Source organism: Aptenodytes forsteri, unplaced genomic scaffold, assembly GCF_000699145.1.
Source record: "Aptenodytes forsteri isolate BGI_AS27 unplaced genomic scaffold, ASM69914v1 Scaffold166, whole genome shotgun sequence".
NCBI classification, from domain to species: Eukaryota; Metazoa; Chordata; class Aves; order Sphenisciformes; family Spheniscidae; genus Aptenodytes; species Aptenodytes forsteri.
This window is the reverse complement of record NW_008796110.1, coordinates 6,106,212-6,125,359: the sequence shown is the minus strand read 5'-3', so window position 1 is coordinate 6,125,359 and position 19,148 is coordinate 6,106,212. Positions and strand designations below refer to the sequence as shown.

The following is a 19,148-nucleotide window of genomic DNA, read 5'->3' as shown; positions in this document are numbered from 1 at the left end:
GTAATTCATTACACATTATTAAATCTAACCTGTAGAAGTTTTTTCTAGGTTTTAGGACAACTTTCAGAGTTGTAGCTACTTCAACAGCTACTCACAGATTTATTCATATAGTTACAGACATTACGTACCTTGGTTTTAACCTTTTCCAACTCCTTTTGCAAGTGCAATTTGTCTTCCTCCAAGTCGCTGCGGTAGCGCGTAGTAACTTCAAGTGAAGCTTCTGACATAGATTGCTTTTTAAGAGCATCAGCAAGCTCCTGCTGCAGCTGTCTGACCGTGCCCTAATGAAACAGTTCAATGAGCATGAAGAAAATTGTAATAACATGAAATATGCCTTTACTTTAACTTATTTGATTATACAATTAGACCTGTCTTCGGATTGAACTCAAAGGTATGAAATTTTGCCTGCCACCAGCAGGCATCTGCACAGATTATGACCTCTCTTCATCTTTCTCAGCTGAGCACCTCCAAACTACCAGCAGCTGTTCATGAGGATTTCTGTTTCCTAATACATAAAAAAGGCTCAAGTATTGTTCTTCTCAGAACTATACACAAGCACACACTGCAATCGTGTGTTTTTTTCTAACAAAACCCAAAGAAAACTGTTGCAATGTAAGAGCTACAGTTTGACTGCAGGTATTACTCTGATGACCAAAGACAGGACTTTGTATTAGATGGTTCTTTGTTCTATTCCTCCATTATATAATATAATTAAATGAATACATATATCTGTAAGCTCTTTTGAGATACACTTTAAGTGTATGTTGAATCACATCCTCTTGCAGACTTCTTATCAAGTTCATTTTAGAATAACAACTGCCTTTATACTGACAGATTAGGTTTACAAAAATCTGGATAGTTCATATATGTCTCTAGTATCTTCAAAAGGAACCTGTTATTTTGGTAGTAAGAATACAAAGCAATTCACAGATTAAAATGATTGACAGCACTGCTGGAGTTCTTCCCACCCCCCCACCTCCCACCTTAAAGTAACTGACAAATTAAGAATAAGGTGGTTCTCTGACACATATTTACCTCACTCAAAGATTCTGGGTTTGTTATGAAGAAGGAAATGTAATTGCAAATCACTAGTTAAATCATTAAGGGAGACAAACCTTACACCAGAGTGTCTAAATACTGAACGTGATTAGTTCCTATTTTCTAGAAAGTAAAGAAAGATTAAACAAAATGAGTAAGGCAACTTTTAAATCATTGCTCTACCTGGAATTGGTAGAATACTCTACCAATAGAACAGACCCTACCTACTCCCAGGAACATATATAATAATGCATTCTCCCATTACCTATAGCTTTTTCAACTGTCTACCTATTCCTCACTCCTACCCCCGCCTTTATTTTCTTCCATCCTTTTTCTTGACAAAAAACATCTACATGCAGAAATGGCAGCAACACTTGGTTCATGCATGTTTGGGTGACATAAAATTATGCTAGTGCTCTGCATAGGAGCATGTTTCATACTCATGTACTGTGTCAATCTGCAGAAAGATAGTTTAACTGATTTCCTAATTAGTTTTCTGTCCAGTTGATAGTCTTTCAGAAAGCCACAAAGAAAGAAAGAAAGAACACATGTAGGTATGGCTACACATCATAAAATAGAGAAAAGAAAGCTTAGGTCTGAAATGAATTTCTCAAGGAACAGGCAGGCCCCTTAGAACCCCCAAAACACATCCATAAATTAACACCTGGACACTACTAATACTCTTCAGTTTTGATAGCAACGTATGGAGAAGCGTTTTTTTTTCCTCTGTAGGAGCTTAATATAAATTCATCCCCCATCACTTCACTTGTCTCCATCTTCATTTCTCAGCCCTTGCATATTGGATGGTTCTTCCTTTTATACCACTCTTATTTGCGTCATCAGTGCAATACATATATAAAACCCATCAAATACATAAAACCATTCTACAGGGCATAAAATGGACAAAGAAAAGAGGAAAAAAGTTCTGCAGAAGAATCACCTTTCTTGATCAAAGCTTAGACTCGGATACCTTTTTTCTGTTCTCTGCCCAGATCTGAGCAGTAACACCTGTTTGCCAAAACCTTCCACAATTCCAAGAGAAACACGACAAATCTGAACAAATCAGCATTATTTAGTCCCATGCGTATAACTTATACCTGGTACATTTTAGAAACATAAAATAATTTCAAGAACTGACAAACTTTAAATTGTTCTTTCTAAGTGTATACTTTACCTCTCTTTCTACTTTGTCAGTCTCATATTTAAAGACTTGTTCTCTTAAATCAGCACACTTGGCATTTAATTCCTTGTTTCTCTCTTCCACCAGGTAAACTTGCTTTTCAGTATCAGCTCTGAGTTTGTTGAAAATATCATTAAACCGGTCCTGCACATCATTCACTACTTTTTCTTTGATGATGCCCTTGTTTTGCATATCTTCCAGTTGCTGACGGAGTAAAAGATTTTCACTCTGGAGCTGGGCCAATCGCTCCTGCATAGATTCCTGCTTTATTATAAATTTGCTTACTTGATCTTTCTCAAGTTGTCGAGCATGATCACATTCCTTTGCCTGACACTGGGCTTGACTTAATTCTTTTTGTGTCATTTCTAAAAGCAATGTTTTTTCTCTGAGCATTTGTTTCAACTGGTGAAGCTCATTTTCTAGACTATTAGCTTTGCTTTCAGCTTTACTCAGCTGCTGAGACAAACTCTTGTTGGTTTCTCGCACATCAGAGAGGTCATGATGGAGCTTGTCTTGCAAGCGAAGCCATTCATCACGTTCTCTCTGAAATGTTCGTTCAACATCACTTTTTGATGACTGATGACGTTCAAGTTCTTGCACAGTAGTGTTCAGACGGGAACGAAATGATTCAATTTCTGTCTCTAGTCTGTCTTTGCTTTCTTTTGTCTGCTCAAGTTTGGAAGTTAGCACCGCAGATTCTGTCTTTAATAAGTTCAGCTGTCCGTTGTACTGAAAAACTGTCTGTGTTAAGGCTTCCTCGTTCAGTTTAAGTTCCTTTTTGAGATCTTCATTTTTTTCTTTCAAGGTCTCATTTTCCGCTAAATATTTTCCTTCTTCCTCCTGGTGCCTAAGTCTTATTTGATCAAGTTCTAGTCTTAGCATAGCAATCTCATCTTGTAGTAACTGATTTCTGAACAACAGATCCTTTTCTCTCTCAGTGTCGGATTCCTGAATGACAGGGAACATGAATAAATAGCCAGTTGGGAAATGGATCTACAAAACCACTTCTGCATCAAACTGCGTTTTAACATTTCTAATACCGAAGAATGACTTCAAAGATGAGAGTGAAGTTTCAGGTAATACATAAGCTACACTATGAACCCACGCACATGTACAATGTATGCACACACTGGAAGTGTAACATACCCTTAAAACCTAAATGAACATCCCAGCCTTTTTTTTTTCCTTGAACAGCAACCAAATAATAAAATTATTTAAAATATCTCAAAAGTATAAAGCTTTTAAAACGATAGTGTTTTCTTGTATGTGTATGCCTTTAAAATATTCCCTTTAAGGTTAATTTAGCTGTGTTACAAATCTGGTAAAAATAAGGCTAAAAAGGGTATTTTCCTTCTGGGATATTTAGCAAAATTGCAAAAAATATAAATGCTACCTTTTATCTTGTATCAGTTGTCAAATGTCGTCTTAACACTTATCTTTTGTATTACTGAAAGTTAGCTATACAAGTCAATCAGCCCTGGAATGAAATAGTCTTGTTATTTCCTGTTTATAATATATATAACTTTTTCCACATAAAATATTCACCCTACATTTACTGGGCAGCACAGCCAAGAACAAATAATTCTTCCAAGCACTGCACATTCTTAGTAAATTCAGTAAACTCTTTTCAAGTTTTTTTTTTTTTTTAATACAGTGTTTATGATTGCTTTTTCTCCTCCAATTATTCTAACTCCTACAGAGAGTTTAATTCATTGCTGATATTCCTTCATAAAATTTTAGTATTTGGAGGTGGAAAGGAAAGGCATACTTGAAGTAAGTAAGTTTGATAAGGGAATAAGTCATTAAAAAAAACAAGTAATGGGAACACAAAGAGCGAGCGTCAAACAACTTTCTTCCTGGTCAACCTTGACATAGGTAGCTAGGTGTTTCATTGCTAGAAACCTTAAAAAGTGATGATAAAATATCTATGAAATGAAATATAACAGATAGGTTAAGAAATGGGGTATATAATGTCTTCTGTTAGCTTCCTACTTGCACATGCAATTCAGGTATATACAGGACTGATGCTGCTTTCCAGAACTTTTAAAGACATAAGGGAAAACAGAAAAGGTATTTACACAGTTAAGTTACATTGGTAGACTGTAAATAATCCATCAAGAAGCAGAAAAAAATTATGTAAGATTTATTACGACTTTACAATGAACATGGTGAAATTTAATTAATTAGAAAAAATCTGCTTACCTCTGAATTTTTTCCAGTAGTTCTTCTTGTCTCTTCTTCTAGTTCCTTCTGTCTCCAAAGGTGGTTGTTCAAAATTCCTTCTTGCAGGGCTCTGGCACTCTTCTCCTGAGAGAGCTGTCTCTGTGTTTCATCACGCTCTTCTTCAACCTACAGTAATACGATTAAACTATTTGCATCTTGAGAAAAATCAGAGCTCACATTATCTTCCCATTCTCCTTTGTATTCTTTCAAATATTTTTGCTTCCCCACAGTTATGGTAGTCCATCTATAAATAGTAAATTTTAATTTTCTTCTGAAAAATTAAGAATACACAATGTTTTCCTAGTAATTTAGAAAAATAACTCAAAGTCAGGCTTTGCCTGAAATACAAATGAAACCTAAATTTTGAAAAAGGAGAAAAGGAATCATGAACTTGCAGAGAAAGAAAGAAAAAAACCCCAACAGTCCACTTGTGAACCAACTGTTCTCAACTGTCCTCAAAATTTGGCAATAGTTATCCAATGCCTCTTCCATGAACAAAGTACCTCCTTCTTTAGGCATGCTGGACTACAGTGCCAATTAAAAGGAAGCAACAACTAAGACAACAAGTGTTTAACTCATTGTTTAATATACCTGTTTCAAGAGGTTTCTCAGTGTTATTAACTCCATTTCTAAATTCCTTGAGTGTAACTCAAGTTGCTGTTTCTCCTCCATCTCTTTACAATATTGATCTTCTTTCCTTCTGAGTTTTTCTCTTGTTTTCTCATATAGCGTTTCTACTCTGAGCCTCTTTTCCTCTTCTTGTTTCAAAGTAAATCTGGGATTTAACAGAATATTTGAGAAACTAAAGCACTGATATAAAAAGTAGATATTCCACATTCTGAACTTGCAGAGACAACGTAAATCAAAAATATGAAATCTTTTCAGATAATACCAATAGGTATTATATTCAGGTATTATTCAGATTCTACCAATTGGTATTATAATACCAATCTTTTCAGATTTCATATTTTTACTGTAATTTTTAACTTTTCAAAGAATTCTAACTTAATTCCATTATCCATGGTATCAGTTGTACAAGATACGGAAATAAACCGTTGAGTGATTTATCATTTATTTGTAAGTAAGTTTAGATAGGTAAATATACAGTAGTATGCATATTTCTGTAATTCTTAAAAAAAAAAATCATGTTCATATCACATACATTTCATTCAATGTTGTTGAGTTTGTTGTCTTATCAGATCAAAGGATCATAAACTTTTACCATGATTAATATATATTTTCTTAATATGCTAAGCATTGCCTACATACTACGGATTCAGTGATTGCAAGTAATACTGATGAAGCAGCACACCACCTATCTGACAGACCCAACAATTTTTTAGCAAGCCTTCTGTAAGTCTAAAACAACTGCTGACCATAGGAAGAGCAAGCAGTTTCTGTTTACTCAAGAATGAGGACAGTGTTCAAAAACAGGTTTAGAAATGCATAGGGTTCAAGCTTAATACGATTAAAAATAGTTTTAAACCTCAATGGATCTACACCTGGGAGAAACAATAGCAATTTAATTTTGAAGCTAATTTCTAATGAAAGCCTTAGGGAACGTCAACAACTTTACTATCTGAAACAATCAGCAATAAGCACCAACATGGTAAAAAGTGGTCCATGGTGTGTCCACGGTGCCCAAACAAGAAACAGTTTTATGTTTGATAATTATTTTGAATATTTTTTCTGATATCCTTGCAACGGTCAACAAGAAAAAGAATCAAATATTAACATAAGGAAAGAGCTGCCAATTGAAAATCTGCTTTAGAAATTCTGCAAAACAAGTATCAGCAACCACTAATAAATTGTTTGAAAGATTGACAGTAACATTTGTATTTGAATGGTTTATATTGCAAGGAAAAAGCTTTACATACAATTTTTAGTGTAATTTCACAAAAAGTATAGCTTTTATGAGTGTAAAGTTAACATTGCTTCAAGAATTTATTTAGAACAAAAATTTAATTCTTTGTAATCGATAGATATTTGAGAATTTTGAAAAACGGTTGTAGTGAAATCCAGGCCAAGTTGGGACTGGCTTTGTCTTCCTCATAATCCTCTTCTACATACTGAGAGGCACAACTCCTCGAAGCTCAGTTCCCTCAGCCTCTCCTCACAGGGCTGGTGCTCCTGCTCCCCGACCAGCTTGGTATCTCTCTGCTGAACTCACGCATATTGATTAAGATCTCTCTGGTACTGGGAGGCCAAAAATTGGGCCCAGTGCTCTAGACACAGTTCAGCAAGTGCTGAGTAGGGGCAGACAATCACTCCCCTCAATCTCCTGGCTCTGCTGCTCTTAATACAGCCCAAAATGCTGTTGGCCTTCTCAGCGGCCAGCTCATGCTGGCTCATGTTGAGCTTGCTCTACCAAGACTGCCAGGGCCTTCTCAGCAAGCTCCCCAGCCAGGCCATCCCATGGTACATCATCACAAGGGGAACTTCCTTCCCAAGTGCAGGGCTTTGCATTTGTCCTTGCTGAATTTCATATGGTGCCTACTGGCCACTCCTGTCTGAAGTGATGTGAACAGTCTTTAAAAACCTGACACCATCCAGGTCTAGCTCAGGAGTATGGGGAAAGGGGAAATCCCAAATTTGACCTTTCAAATAAACAAATAAGCAAACAAACAAATGTTCTAAGCTCTGTTCTGAGTTGCATTCTGTGCAGTTCCCAGAATTCTAGCATTATACACCAACAGACATGGTATCAGTTGTACAAGATACGGAAATAAACCGTTGAGTGATTTATCATTTATTTGTAAGTAAGTTTAGATAGGTAAATATACAGTAGTATGCATATTTCTGTAATTCTTAAAAAAAAAAATCATGTTCATATCACATACATTTCATTCAATGTTGTTGAGTTTGTTGTCTTATCAGATCAAAGGATCATAAACTTTTACCATGATTAATATATATTTTCTTAATATGCTAAGCATTGCCTACATACTACGGATTCAGTGATTGCAAGTAATACTGATGAAGCAGCACACCACCTATCTGACAGACCCAACAATTTTTTAGCAAGCCTTCTGTAAGTCTAAAACAACTGCTGACCATAGGAAGAGCAAGCAGTTTCTGTTTACTCAAGAATGAGGACAGTGTTCAAAAACAGGTTTAGAAATGCATAGGGTTCAAGCTTAATACGATTAAAAATAGTTTTAAACCTCAATGGATCTACACCTGGGAGAAACAATAGCAATTTAATTTTGAAGCTAATTTCTAATGAAAGCCTTAGGGAACGTCAACAACTTTACTATCTGAAACAATCAGCAATAAGCACCAACATGGTAAAAAGTGGTCCATGGTGTGTCCACGGTGCCCAAACAAGAAACAGTTTTATGTTTGATAATTATTTTGAATATTTTTTCTGATATCCTTGCAACGGTCAACAAGAAAAAGAATCAAATATTAACATAAGGAAAGAGCTGCCAATTGAAAATCTGCTTTAGAAATTCTGCAAAACAAGTATCAGCAACCACTAATAAATTGTTTGAAAGATTGACAGTAACATTTGTATTTGAATGGTTTATATTGCAAGGAAAAAGCTTTACATACAATTTTTAGTGTAATTTCACAAAAAGTATAGCTTTTATGAGTGTAAAGTTAACATTGCTTCAAGAATTTATTTAGAACAAAAATTTAATTCTTTGTAATCGATAGATATTTGAGAATTTTGAAAAACGGTTGTAGTGAAATCCAGGCCAAGTTGGGACTGGCTTTGTCTTCCTCATAATCCTCTTCTACATACTGAGAGGCACAACTCCTCGAAGCTCAGTTCCCTCAGCCTCTCCTCACAGGGCTGGTGCTCCTGCTCCCCGACCAGCTTGGTATCTCTCTGCTGAACTCACGCATATTGATTAAGATCTCTCTGGTACTGGGAGGCCAAAAATTGGGCCCAGTGCTCTAGACACAGTTCAGCAAGTGCTGAGTAGGGGCAGACAATCACTCCCCTCAATCTCCTGGCTCTGCTGCTCTTAATACAGCCCAAAATGCTGTTGGCCTTCTCAGCGGCCAGCTCATGCTGGCTCATGTTGAGCTTGCTCTACCAAGACTGCCAGGGCCTTCTCAGCAAGCTCCCCAGCCAGGCCATCCCATGGTACATCATCACAAGGGGAACTTCCTTCCCAAGTGCAGGGCTTTGCATTTGTCCTTGCTGAATTTCATATGGTGCCTACTGGCCACTCCTGTCTGAAGTGATGTGAACAGTCTTTAAAAACCTGACACCATCCAGGTCTAGCTCAGGAGTATGGGGAAAGGGGAAATCCCAAATTTGACCTTTCAAATAAACAAATAAGCAAACAAACAAATGTTCTAAGCTCTGTTCTGAGTTGCATTCTGTGCAGTTCCCAGAATTCTAGCATTATACACCAACAGAAGCTGCAAAGACAAAAAAAAAAAAAAACCTATCCCATAAATCTCTCTCTTATAAATCTCGTTTTCCCACACGTACTCTCTTGTTCTCTTCTCTTGCTATTAAAAAAAAGTTAAAACAACATCCAGAAGATTTCACATGGAGCTAATATCCAGGCATTTTTCCCCCCCTGACATTATGTCCTTTATAACATAACTTGCCCATGGGATTCAAAAAACCCAAACCCAAAAGACTAGAAACTTCTCATCCTATCACCTGTACCATCAGCATCTTCTGGAACATGAACACTGACAGGATAACACATTATCAGAACGCAAGGTTACATACTTAAGGCTTTGGATATCACTTTTCCATTCCACTTCTTGGTGAGCCAATATGGATTTCAAATCTTGAGTCTTTTCTGCTACTAATTGTGACTCCTCCTTTTCACTTTCCAATTTCTTTACTTCTCTCCAAACAGCTGTATACCGATTTTTTTCACGTTCTATTATCTGTTCATATTCAAGAAGTATGTTTTGAATTTTCAACAAAATAGCAGAACCTATTTTGAGATAGAAAAGACACAAAGCTACACATATGCACAAATACTTTCCAATGTATAAATTATTTAATGCTTTGCTGTATTGGGTGCAGGTAGTGGGGAGGTCTCTCTGAGAAGAGGCCAGGGGTTGCCCCGTGCCGGATACAGCCAGTTCCAACAGACCCACTGCAAAGCACAGCTGAACCTCTCAGCCACGCTGGTGGCACCTCAGGGAAAACGTATTTAGGAAAGGGCAAAAACGCCACACAGGCAGAGAAGGGGAAAAGAATGTGAAAAACAGCCCTGTGAACACCGAGGTCAGTGAAGAGGGAGGGGGGAGGTGTTCCAGGTGCCAGAGCAGAGATTCCCCTGCAGCCCATGGAGACACCATGGTGGAACAGGTATTTCCCTGCAGCCCCTGGAGAGGTCCATCCTGGAGCAGATATCCACAATGCAGTGCTCTGAAGGACCCCATGCCAGAGCAGGTGGATATTTCCTGAAGGACCTGCGGCCCATGGAGAGCCCAGGCTGGAGCAGGTTTTTCCTGAAGGACTGTAGCCCATGGAAGGACTCACACTGGAGCAGGGGAAAAGTGTGAGGAAGAAGGAGCGGCAGAGAGAAACTCCTATGTCCTGACTGCAGACCCCGGGCTCCCTGCGCTGCCTGGGGAGGGGTAGGGGAGTTGGGAGTGAAGGAGCGAAGTTGAGCTTGAGAAGGGGATGGTGGGGAGGTATTTTTTTAATTTTTTTTGTCTTTTTTTCCTCACTATCCAAATCTATTTTAATAGGACAAATTAAGTTAAGTTTCCTGAAGTGGAGTCTGTTTTGCCTGTGACAGTAACTGGTAAGTGATAGCCCTGCCTTTATATTGATCCTTGAGTTTTTCATCCTATTTTGTCCTGTTAAGGAGGGGCAGTAAGAGAGCAGCTGGGTGGGAGTTTGGCCTTTAGTCAAGGTTAACCCTTGCCTAATGGAATTTTAGCATAGTTTAATAGACAGAGTAAGTGACACTTACGTTTATATAATGCTATGTGTATATATGCAAGCACCTTATGAGAGTTGAATATATATATAAAAAAAAAAATTTAAGCAAAGACGTTATTTTGCTGCACTATTTGTCATTAGCTATTGGGGGGATATAAAGAGGAAAAAGACGACCTTGCTAACTTTTGATGACTGCATTAGAAGGAGCTGAACCGTACTTTGCAAGAACCTGCTTCTCCAGCTCTGACTAGACGGAGAACCAATGATAAAGTAAGGCATGTTTGCTGACAATACAGGCAGACATCTAAGGTTAGGTGAGATAATTTCACATATTTTGAGGTGGATCTCTAATCATAAAGAAATATTAGATCAAAATATAAAACTAAAATACCTAGGAGTGCACATAAAGAAATCATGTTTTAAAAGAGGAACTTGTAACAGCTGAAGACAGTGACTTGAAAACATACCTGTATGATCCACACTAAGCTGTTCTAACAGCAACATAGCCTCTTTGTAGGTTGAAGTTGGTAATTCAACATCCTCTGAAGTTGTGTCAGATGAGTGAGTTAAATCAAGATCATCAGTTACATCCATTTGTATGCTGACCTGCGAACAATACAGTATTTTCTGTATACAACTATATAGTATTACAGATCATTACAAATCCATGAATAATTCATTTTCTCATTCATAGCCTATAAATTTGGCTCAAATATGATAAAGTTGCATACTAGCAGCAATTTGTGCATCTGGATGATCACTACATAAACACTGTTCCCATCTAAGTGATTAAAAGCTGATACGAACTATTTATCAAGAAACTAATTTTACAGTACCTTGTTCTTTTCACTCCCTGTTTTTGCTGCACATCTGGAAAACAGAAATATATTTCAGTACTGGAATGATTATATTGCATTATGAACAATATCTAAAGTTGCTCTGGAAACAATTTCAGAAGTGAATTAAACTAAAAATTAATGTAAGAATTTTGTTAGATGTAGTTCAAGACTGAAAAAAACATAATTGTGTACTATTATGTCTATTGGAAGGCTATTTTTTCCAAAAGATATTAAGCAAATAGTTGAAATAACTGTTCTCTGCACTTCACTCAAAACGACAGGAATCTTACAGATATGTAGATATACAGTTATGTGCATTCCCTGTTTAATACTAGAGGTTTAGCTCTCTTCAGTATTGGGAATCCTTCTCTTACAGGTCAAAGAACCATAATTTTGGATTCTCTAGTGTACTGGGTCTGGCTGGGATGGAGTTAATTTTCTTCATAGCAGCCCACACAGTGCTGTGTGTTAGATTTCTAACCAAAACAGTGTTGATAACAGACCAATGTTTTAGCTATTGCTGAACAGTGCTTGTACAGTGTCAACACCTTTTGTTTCTCACTTTGCCTCCCACACAAGTAAGTTCAGGGTGAGCAAGAAGTTGGGAGGGGACACAGCTCGGGGGAGGAGAAAAAAAAAAAGGCAGAAGAAACCTGAGATGTCTGCAGTGAAAGAGTAATTTTGCTCTTTTATAAGTCTCTCTCCTCCCTTTTTAAAAATATAAACCATACATATTTACGCACATGCACACACTCAGGTAATTCAGAATTTGTGCACATCTGACCTTATCATTAACTTGGCTGGTATGTTCAAAGCACTCTAAGCAAAAAGGAAGTGTTTTTGAACACAAAGGCCATCAGGTAGTGTTGTCAGATGAAAGAACAAGAATCATTGTACACATCTGGTTTTCAAAACTTACCTTAAGCTTTCAGGTCAATTTTTATCATTAAGTAAGTTTTATTTATAACATTCCTTATATTCAGTACCTTCTTTCATCTTGAGATGTTTCACTGAAAGTGCTATCATCCAGTACTTGAAAATGATTCCCACTGGAAGAGCTCATCTGCTGATTAGCCTTCTGCTTTGAAGTCTGTCTTTTATTTTTCTTTGCAACTTTGGCATTCAGGGCAAATTTACTACATTAAACAGAAAGAAAAAAAAAAAAACACCAATTGAGTAGCTTTACATGAAATATTTCTGCAAAACAGACATACTTAAGATGATGTCCAGAAACAACTGAGATGAAAAATATCTATGATAAAACACAGACTTGACTCCAAAGATCATGGAAGATACTCAAGTATTTTAAAAACCCGTCCCCTAGGAACGAGGGGGAAACGTGGAATCTGAGCTAGATTCAGGTAAGCTGGAACATTTCTAATATCCCCATTAGAGGAAGTATCTAGAACAGAGATTCCTTTGAAGGACAGATAGGAAAAAACCTCCTGCTTAAGGTTACATAAAAATATCTGTGCCTTCTTCAACCTTTTGAGATTGGTTGGTAATACCATCTTTTCCCTTTTCCTGACAAAGAGCATCTGAACTTAATGAAAAAGAAAACACCAACTGCATGGAGATCACTAAAATCACCTAGAAAAGGGAGAAAGCGGAATAAACCGCAAGTTCTTACTTTTCTTTTCCAGATGGCCATTTCCTACAAAAATAACTGTTTTTTCCCAGTCCTCAACTCTGGTTTTGAAGACATGTTTTGCCTCAGTATTGACGAGGAAACCCACAGGAATTTTGATTTCTCTTTTTTTTTCTTTTTTTTTTTTTAAAAGCAGGCAATAAATTTGAACCTCCATTATGAGCTTAGTTTTTTCTAAATTTTTTTTTTTCTTAAATGTTTGAGAAGCAGTGGACTACTCAGTATGGCTTTCAGCATTGAGGAAACCGCTTGAACTACTGCAATATTAGAAAACTTAAAAGATACTTAAGTAGTACAACAAATAATAATTTGTACAAATAATTAGATATTATTTCCTTAGTTTACCCTTTCATCGGCATTTTAATCAATTTTGATCTCTCCTCAGATGAAAAATTCTTTTTGTCTTTTTCTTCTATGGTGTTTTCATTCTCCATTTTCAAAGAGTCATTCTTCCTTAGAGTAATCTGTTGTTTCATTTGCTGATTAGTAACATTGTCTGCCAGTGTATTTAATTTATCAAGATCTTCTTGTTTTGCCACCACCTGCGTTTTGAAACATCTTTGTTTGCTTTTTTCCTTCTCAACCTATAAAAAGAAAGTTAATCTTCATACATTTCTCAGTATTTCTAGAAGAGAGAAACACCATGTCCAAGACTGAATAATTCAGGGTTTACCTCTAAAATAATGTGAAATTAAAAAAAAAAAAAAAATAATTTATATAGAGAAGCATTTTCACAAAATTACACTACAAAGCGTATCAAGTCATTGAAAGTACTTTGAATTCACTCATGATTAAAGATATGACAAAAACATAGCCCTCAGAAAGAAAACAAGTGTATCTTAAAACATGAACAAAAAAGTGAAAGTGTTACTGATGGACAAAGAGTTAGAAGGACTGCACAATGTTAGTTGTAAAAACACAGAAAAAAATCAACTGGAAGTGTTCTGGGCTACTGCTTCCTTAATGGGGGGATGGGGCGGGGAAGAGATCCCAAACCCACTAGCAGAAATGGTTTCACAGCAAACAAGAATTTTAGTGATGGGCAATGAAGACACACCATGCAGAAATCACAGCAAATGAATAGATTAGTCAAGACCCTGTTCAGAAGCTATTTTCATTCTTTGATTCAGAATCAGAACTGATGTAATTGTGTGCATTTCTTTTTATGGCAATGAAGTGATAACTACTTACACTGGAACTGAGTGCCACCTATTGGTAAACTGGAACAATAATGCATTCTGTGTTTTCCAAAACCCTTCTAATTACATAATGGGGAAAAAAACAACTCTCCACTGCTCTCTTTATTCATGAGTAATATATTTCCATTAAAACAAAAACCAATTTGCACAAAGCATCTTCCCTTAATGACGAATAGCTAAAGTGAACAGGACCATTGATATGGAGAAAGACTAAAGAATAAGGAGTAGCAGGTGAACTTCTACCTCTTTTTGCAGCTGTACCTTCTCCTTCTCCAAAGCCAGGAATACTATTTGCAGCATTCCTACCTTACTCTTAAATCTTTCAGTATCTTGTTTTAGTTCTTCATCAAGATTCCTTTTCAGCATGCCACACGATTGCTGAGCATTTGCAAAAAGACTGTCAATTTCTGTTTCTCCTATTTTATTGTTGTCCATAAGGCAGTCCCTGGAAACATCATCATTAAATCCAGAGTCTTTTCCAAGTTTCCTTTCTGTTACAAAAAGTGCATTTTCATCAGTCATAGAAACAGGTCTTATTTTAGGAAAAATATTAGAAACATCATCCAAAATACTTGTTTTTAAGCTATGTCTCAGGGAGTATTCAGGACTTCCCTCTACATTTCTACTAATTCCATTTTCATTCTCTTCCATTTCCATAGTAAGCATTTTCTTTTCCTCTCGTTTTGCTAGAGGCACCTTTGTATTATCTGTATCGTTTGTGCTATCTTCTTCATCTGTACTCCAAGTATCTTCCACGTTTGCATTTAAGTTATTTTGATCAGGAAGGACACCAAGACTAGGAATTACAATTTCCATTTTGGGTTCTTTTCCATCCAGCATAAGTTTAATATCTCCAAGTTTACCTTTACTTTCTAACTTATTACTTGATTCTGTCGCATGAGATGAAACAACACGAGAACTCTTCAATTCTTCACTGAAGCCATCTTCTGACATTTCTTCCACAAGGGAAGTAGTTTTCCCAGTTTCATTAATTTCACCAAACAGCTGCTTCAGCTCTGCTGTAATGTTTTTAAAATTTGTTTTCAATTCCCTTTTCTCATTTTCAACCCACATTCTTTCATATCTTTCTTCCCAAGGTTTTGGACTTAACTGCTTGTCAGCACTGTGCAATTCCTCATTTTCTGCTAGGGCTTCCTGATGTGAAATTTCTGCTTTGTCAGTCTGATTTTCATGTGCTGTTTTTTCTATCAAGTTGATGGTTTCTAAACAATATTTATCCTTAAGTAAACAGGTACAGACAGAAAGATTACCAAGAAAAAGGAAGTTACAGTTAATCTAGGTAATTTCTGTTGCAAACTCATCCTATCATATAACAGAAATAATAAAAATAAGACATTTTGAAAGCAATTGTTTATAATAAAAATCAAGGGATACCAAATTAAAGCTTCACTGAAGCATTATTTTCTTAAAAATAGAAGGACTTACTCGAGGGACAATTGGATTAGATTTGTCTGGACACTACAGTTGCTTTTACCTTTTAGCCTGCCTGCTTTCTGTAACTGGTGGCATTTGTCACAAAGCAATTTATTTTTTCAAGTTTTATTGCTTTAATACCATTTTTCATTACAACTGCCTACGTTTCCCCACTCTCCTTCCTCCATCATTCTCTACTGTCTGGCATTTACAGTCCCCTGCCAGCTGAGCTAATACAATGCGAACGAACATGACAAGCTTTTACTGTCCACCACAAGGAGAATTGGCTAAGTTAGTTAGGACTATTTCTTCACCCAAGACTCAGAAATATTAAATTCCATTCCAAGCTCCAAAGAAAAGCATTTGTTAGGGAAACCTGTCCATTCCTGCCCTTATCCCAAAAATCAGGAACCCAAACTTGTATGAAAACCATACCACGCCTCAACCCCACCCAGTCTCCTCACATCCCTGACCCCCATGCTCTGTTCCTCAACAGTTCTGACTGCTCCTGTCATGTGTCAAACTCCTCCCAACACGCTCCCTCCCCACATGCCTCCTTAGCTCGTGGTCCCTTCTAAATAGGGCCTGCAGCCTTGGTGTGCCAATGGGCTAAGACCATCCAACTCCTCGCTCTCTTTTCTTGCTAGCCAGGCCCTTTTCTCCCTCTGCAAAAATTCCTCCTTTCAGCGCCTCAGCCAGCCACCACCTGTCTCAGCTTCTCCATTCCCAAGTTCATTGCCCAACTACTACCACCTTCCAATAGGCTTAAGTTCTGTGCTCTGCCTGTTAAAATTAAGCATGTCCCTCTTTCACGGTGCCTGGGTGTGGGGTGGAAATAATTTGCTCCACTGTCCCTTGAGATGTTACAGAAGACTCCAGATCCCTCTATCCAGCCCTGTCCTGTGTGCCCAACACAAACACGATGCCTGCCTTATTCCCCTCTGCAATGCTCTCTGAAAAAAACCCTTTTCAAACACCTATTAACATGGCCAAACAAGGGTATATTTTGCAGAGGCAGGGAAAGCATCAGGAAGGTCACCAAATTTCAAGTTTTTTTGTTTGACCTTTCTTTTACAAAGGGGAAGACCAGGTGTGTTTAATCAAACAGATCAGCAGATTATAGGCAAATCTTCCTCTTCATTTGAATGTGCGTTTTGCATAGGGAAAAAAAATGTATTTGACTGCACTGTTTCTCAGCACTGCACAAAAGGAAAAACACTGGCCAAAATTTAAGCAAACCAGCTGGAAACAAACCAGTATAACAGCAAGTATCCAACATAAGGACAAGGATTTTACCCTACCATAAGAAGATTGTATCCAACTTTACTTCAGACTATAATACAACCTTCATCTACAGGACTCTCCCTTCAGCGTTATTCACTGACCGGTAAGTTTTCTTTACTTTAGCGTATAATACAATTTACCAATTCAGACTCTAATTCAAAATATTTGGTTTTACATACCCGCACCCCAAAGTTTTCAATAGCATCCTTGATGTCTTCTTTTTCAGCTGATGATGACATATGAAAGGTAGATCCTGAGTACTCACCTACAGTGAAAAACACATATTTTTATAACCAGCATGACTTCATACTACTTATTTACACCTACAGTGCATCTTGAATCATCATATTTGTGAGAAAAATCTTAACACAAAATAACACATCCCCTCAAATTTGGGAACTCCTTGAGAGAAAATTATCATAATACAGATTTAAGATGCATCTGTATGAATTCCTTTCTTCCAGGGCATTTTACTTTTTAATGCATAAAGGAAATTTGCTGAAAATCACTATAAATGGTCACAAATAAACCATTCCTGTTTCTTAAAGGCGGGGGTGGGGAGGCGGGGGAGAGAGAGCATGCACGTGCATGCGTGAGTGCGAGTGCTAGCTATGACACACTGTGTGCCAGCTATGACACACTGTGCCATGCAGTAACTAGCTACATTCCTCCAGCAATCTTAATTTCCCTATGTGTTCTGCACAGAAAATGACAAACAACATCATCACAGGCTTGAAATCTTTAAGACCCCAGTAAACCATGCATGAAACAAATCTGTCCCTAGACATGGATCTGGACTGAGTATTTCAAACTGCTGCCTCATCTGTTGCAGAAGACACAGGTGGAACACTGAATGAGAGACAGGCTTGTGAAATGTTGAGAAACAACCCATGATCCGGACGTTTCACTTGTACCATTGAAAACTGGATTCCACCCTTTCCTCTCTCAGAATTTCTAAGTAATATTGGACAGATCAAACTCCTCAGAACCAGTTGCTCAGTCTGGGCTCCCCATTATGGGGTGCCTATCTTGAATCTCTGTTATATTTGAGAATTGGACTCCAAATAGACCCAGATACAACTTATAAGCAGCAACTCATTGTCGTTGTTTGTGTGGACGGCAAACTGAACACTCTGAAGTATCAAGTATTCAGAAAGAAACAAGTCCCAGCAGCTCAAGTGTGGCATCTAAAAACAGAGGTTGAGGCTTTTCACCTTAATCACTCTGCACCTCCTTTCCTGCTCCATAATTTTATGGTTTCTACACAATAGCCTTTCTATACACAAAGCTTTACTGCTAAAGAGTGACACAATATTCTATTCTTCCTACAAGAAAAGTGAGCAAGACAGGGAGAAAATAGGTATCATCATAAACATACAAAAGGTTCCAGTATTAACAAGTCACATGGCCAACCTCACTTCTGGCATTTTCTGCTTTAGGTGACTCCTTTTGCAAGTTTTCATTTCTTGAAGGGGATTACATTGGATACAAGCTTAGAGTTACAACTCATATGTCTGAGCTGGGAACCTAAGCTCCTCAGTCAGTCATACAGGTCTCCAGAGGTCGATTCTAACCTCACAGTGTGAAATAACAACCTTCTCCTCCCACCTCAATCACTGGTGGGTGCAATTTCCTAGATTGTTTGTACTTTACCACAAGGCATTCCCAACACACATTAGTCATTAGTGGGTTGACAGCACTTACTTCACAGGGTTTTTATGGTGATCCATTGATAACTATGATGCATTTCAGGCAGTCTGATGAGTATTAAAGATAATAATAACAACAGTAATTAATGGTTATCTAAGGATAATGTTCTATAAGGAAAACAGGCATTTTCCCCTTTTTCTTGTTTTTCAAGATCACAGAGTAGATTTAGCCTTTACTGATGCTTGTAGATATCCCAATACCAAGCTGTTTGCTGGTGCAGATGAAGACTCCAACCAGCATTAGAAATAGAGGACCAATGTGCTGGTGGTCAAGGAAGATTTGTAGATAGCACCATAGAAGGTACTGTAGAAAGTGTGATAAGTTATCAATACCAAGATGCTTGGAATAAGTAAATGCTTAGCTCCTATACAAATAACCTCCATACTTTGGAGATCAACATCTTCCTTTCCTCCAATAGTTATGCATAGTTTTTGTAGATGGGTCCTTGTCCCTCTTACTAGAATTGTAATGTGGCTGGATAATCTGAACCAGCAAGTCCCTCCCTCACTGAGCATACTGTCCCCCGTATAACAACCAGCACCACTAAGAAAAGGCGAGGGGTGATAGTAGTAGGCGACTCTCTTCTGAGAGGTATGGAGGCACCCATTTGCCGATTGGAAGCACTCTCTAGAGAGGTGTGCTGCTTATCAGGGGCTCGCATCAGAGATGTCACCGAGAGGCTACCAAGCCTCGTACAGTCCACTGACTATTATCCACT

General features: G+C 37.6%; 1 protein-coding gene across 1 annotated transcript in view; it reads right to left on the bottom strand.

The window, feature by feature from the left end:
- ANKRD26 (ankyrin repeat domain 26) overlaps window positions 1–19,148 on the bottom strand; it is an 81,083-nt gene that overhangs the window by 19,740 nt on the left and 42,195 nt on the right. The window contains exons 22-32 of the mRNA XM_019474042.1: window positions 16,900–16,985; window positions 14,246–15,241; window positions 13,149–13,387; window positions 12,142–12,291; window positions 11,153–11,186; window positions 10,784–10,922; window positions 9,141–9,354; window positions 5,033–5,216; window positions 4,421–4,567; window positions 2,213–3,166; window positions 129–281 (exon numbers count right to left, since the gene is read on the bottom strand). Of these exons, the coding sequence (XP_019329587.1) occupies window positions 129–281; window positions 2,213–3,166; window positions 4,421–4,567; window positions 5,033–5,216; window positions 9,141–9,354; window positions 10,784–10,922; window positions 11,153–11,186; window positions 12,142–12,291; window positions 13,149–13,387; window positions 14,246–15,241; window positions 16,900–16,985 (3,296 nt within the window). The remainder of the gene's footprint in view (window positions 1–128; window positions 282–2,212; window positions 3,167–4,420; window positions 4,568–5,032; window positions 5,217–9,140; window positions 9,355–10,783; window positions 10,923–11,152; window positions 11,187–12,141; window positions 12,292–13,148; window positions 13,388–14,245; window positions 15,242–16,899; window positions 16,986–19,148) is intronic.